The sequence below is a fragment of the Protobothrops mucrosquamatus genome, unplaced genomic scaffold (genome assembly GCF_001527695.2).
Source record: "Protobothrops mucrosquamatus isolate PMUCROS unplaced genomic scaffold, P.Mucros_1.0 scaffold4225, whole genome shotgun sequence".
Lineage (NCBI taxonomy): Eukaryota > Metazoa > Chordata > Lepidosauria > Squamata > Viperidae > Protobothrops > Protobothrops mucrosquamatus.
Window position 1 is genome coordinate 46,454 of NW_015390145.1, and position 4,128 is coordinate 50,581.

Genomic DNA, 4,128 nt, shown 5'->3' on the forward strand with positions numbered 1-4,128 from the left:
AGAAACTTCCTGACAGTGAGAACAATTAACCAGTGGAACAACCTGCCTCCAGAAGCGGTGAATGCTCCAACATTGGAAGTTTTTAAGAAGAAACTGGACAGCCATTTGTCTGAAATGGTATAGGGTTTCCTGCCTGAGCAGGGGTTGGACTGGATGACCTCCAAGGTCCCTTCCAACTTTATTAGTATTATGAAATGAGGAGATTCTGCCAGATCTTGCTTTATATACTCCAATGCAAATCTGACCTTCACCTTAATGCACTCACAATAAAACATGCAATAGTCTTGACTGTTCCTCAGACGGGCACCTCATTTGAAAAGCATGTGTGAAATCCATGTGCAAAGAAATATATAATCAAACACAATAAGGAGGTGCATTTACATGCAGCAATATGTAAATGGAGGCACAATTTTCCCTTTAAAAGGAGGCAGTTGGTTTTCCTTTCTAGGCTACACCCACTAACACAAAGTTTGTGCACTTCTCCAAGTCCTTTGGCATCCATTCCTCTCCAGTCTTTAGACAGAGCAAGAATGATCCTGTGGCTCAATGTGTTATCCTTACTAGCAGTCCTCAAAGGTAATTGTTTGCTCTATATTGCGTTTCTCTCCATTTAAATTCTTGTATGGAGGAGAGGTCACTGAAACACCTTTCATTTTAGATATCCGATCTCAGGCCCAGTTGGTGGAGTCTGGGGGAGATGTGAAAAGACCTGGAGAGACCCTCCAGATCTCCTGCCAAGCTTCTGGCTTCACCTTCAGCAGCTACTACATGCAGTGGGCGAGGCAGGCTCCAGGAAAAGGACTGGAATGGGTGGCATACATCTATCCTGATTCCAGTGGAAAGTTATACTCAGATAAAGTGAAGGGACGCTTCACCATCTCCAGGGACAATGCCAAAAGCCAGCTGTATTTGCAAATGAACAGCCTCAAACCAGAGGACTCGGGCATCTATTACTGTGCAGGAGACACAGTGAGAGGAAGTGAATTTGACACCAGGCAAAAACCTTCTCTTCCTTTGAGCAGCTTTCCAAACTGATTTAGTCACAGAAGGTTGAAAAAGCGGCATATAAAACTCCATCATTGCTTATTCCTGAGCTGTTCTCCGAATAGGCAGTAGGGAACCTGTTTAGCAGTATGGTAGGCGATGAGTTGAAAAAAAATTGGGAGTACAGGTAGTTTTTGACTTACAACAGTTCATTTAGTGACCATTCGAAGTTACAACAGCACTAAAAAAAAGTGACTTATGACCATTGCAGCATCCGCATGGTTACATGATCAAAATTCAGACACTTGGTAATTGGTTTATGTTTATGACTATTGCAGTGTCCTGGGATCATCTAATCACATTTTGGGACCTTCTGACAAGCAAAGTCTATGAGGAAGCCAGATTCACTTAACAACCGTGTTCCCAACTTAGCAATTGCAGTGATGCAATCTTAACAGTTGTGGCAAGAAAGGTTGTGAAATGAGGCAAAACTCAGTTAACAAATGTTTCACTTAGCAACAGAAATACTGGGCTCAATCGTGGTCATAGGTCAAGGACTGCCTGTACCACGGGTGTGAAACTCGCCGTGTCATGTGACGTGTTGCGACTTATCGCAACTTTTTTTGCATTGCCGGAACTGGGGTGGACGCGGCCTCTGCATGATGCAACCGGCCCGCGGGCCAGCAGTTTGACACCCCTGGCGTATACTAATCATGTATTATTACTACGTAATGTCCAAGAAATGTCATTAATATATACAAAGATTTATCAAATGATTGTTGAAACTATATGTAAGGTATTTTTAATCATCTCTGATGAACTTGTGATTAAAAAATATATATTAGGGCCAGATTTTAATTACCTAGAAGGCTTCCTTCCCATATTATTTTCCAGTTCAAACCCTCTTGTTTCTCTCAATATTTATTTATTTATTTATTTATTTATTTAATTTATACACTGCGTATCTCACCATCAAGAGCAACTCCCGGCAGCTTATACTGCAATATTATAATATTTCCAATATTCAACAGTTTAATTCAATTTTCATTCTTTCCAAATTAATTTACACTTACTTCCCTGATTTCTGAAGCTCTCCTCCCTTGCTAACTTGCTAATTCAAATGTGTTAGCATTTCAATTTCCTGATTCTTGAAGCTCTCCTCCCTTGCTAACTTGCTAACTCAAATGTATTACAATAGCATTTCCCTTATGGTCTTTAAAGACTTTCTTTAAAAAGGATTTTTGTGCATGCTTATTCTATTATGCTGAACAATTTTTGAGCGGAGGTGAAATTTTGCAGGTCTTTGTTTTACTTACCCTAACAAAAACCTGCCCTCCTATTGTTCTATGAATAGACAGAAAGAAAAGAGTGTGTCTCCACTTTTCTTAAGAGGGGAATGCTATTTGAGAATCATCATCATCATCATCATCATCATCATCATCATCATCTTAGCCACTGTCTATCCACTGCAGGATGAAGGCCTCTTCCGCATGCTTCCAACCAATATGGTCATCAGGTTTCTTTTGCCAATTGGGTCCACAATCCATCTTGTTTTAGTCTCTTTTATGGATGCTTTTGATCAAGTGCGATCCATTCTATGACTACCTTGGTCCACCAGCCATCAGTTCTTCTTGCTATGTGACCAGTCCATTTGTATTTCAATTCTATTTCAATGTATATGTATTTATATGTAAGGGTGTAGGTATATACAAATGTTGTATGTAGCATATTTATATGTGTGTCGTGTTATGTGTACATTTTTGAGAGCAGACAAAATTATTTCATTTTTAATGTGTTCCAGTGTGCCCACAGTAAAAAAACAAATGACAATAAAGGTTATTTATCTTTATCTAGTTCTTTTACTCTCTTGATGATATATACTTTCATTTGTTCTCTAATCAATGCACCTGATATTATTTGTCTTATCTTATTCTTATTTGAGAATAAGACATGTATTTTATGTGCAAAAGAATTCTACATGATTAATCAACAGAAGGACTTTTATTTTAATTGCTTTAATTAAATTATAATTACTAAAATGTAGGGGTTTCCTTTGCTTTATTTAGGGCTGGAAAATGACATAAAGGGGGAATGAGCTGAATGCATGAAGGAGCTCTTTTATCTCATCCAATATGTAAATTGAGACACAATTTCCTCTTTAAAGGAGCCCTGTGTGGCTTCCCTTTTCAGGCTACACCCACCAATACACATTTTGCTCACTGTTCCCAAATCCTTTCCTGTCCATTTCTTCAATTCCTTACAAGGAGCAAAATGTGGTTAAATTTCGTGTCCTTACTCGTAGTCCTCAGAGGTAACTGTTTTCTCAATATAGAGATTTTGTGTCCATATTCTCGTTTTATATGCAAGAGATCTCATTAAAATCCTTTTCTTTTTAGGAGCCCAATCTCAAGTACAGTTGGTGGAGTCTGGAGGGGATGTGAGAAGACCTGGAGGGTCCCTCCATCTCTCCTGCCAAGCCTCTGGATTCACCTTCAGCAGCAATGCTATGGGCTGGGTGAGGCAGGCTCCAGGGAAAGGCCTGGAATGGGTTGCACGCATCTATAGTGATTCCAGTGGAAAGTTCTACTCAGACAAAGTGAAGGGACGCTTCACCATCTCCAGGGACAATGCCAAAAGCCAGCTGTATCTGCAAATGAACAGCCTCAAAGCTGAAGACACGGCTGTCTATTACTGTGCCAGAGACTTCTGCCACAGATTCCCTCCCATAGACCGGTACGCTCCCACAGAGCGGGCCTCCTCAGGGTGCCGTCGGCCAAGCAATGTAGGCTGGCGACCCCCAGGGGGAGGGCCTACTCTGTGGGTGCCCCCACCCTCTGGAATGAACTACCCCCTGAGATCCGGATGATTCCGGATCTCCTTACTTTCCGCCGCGCCCTCAAGACATGGCTTTTTCAGCAAGCGGGCCTGACCTAGGGAGGATTTTAGGCAGGGATAATTTTAAAAGTATTTAATTCGAAACACAGCTTGTAATATTTGGTTTTAATTCGGTTTTTATCGGGGTTTATTTTCTGTATTTTTGTATTTTGTAATTTTTTGTATTTTGTGTTTACTATTTGTTTTTAATATGCTGTGAACCGCCCTGAGTCCTATGGGAGAAGGGCGGTATACAAATTAAAATAATAA

The 4,128-nt window shown here is 40.5% G+C and overlaps 1 gene segment (V, D, J or C); it reads left to right on the plus strand.

Moving 5' to 3' along the window:
• Positions 1-447: 447 nt before the first annotated feature.
• The window catches only part of LOC107298727, a 14,341-nt gene continuing 10,660 nt past the window's right edge, over positions 448-4,128 (plus strand). Inside the window, 1 exon segment of the V gene segment in view lies at positions 448-576. Within this exon segment, the coding sequence occupies positions 531-576 (46 nt within the window).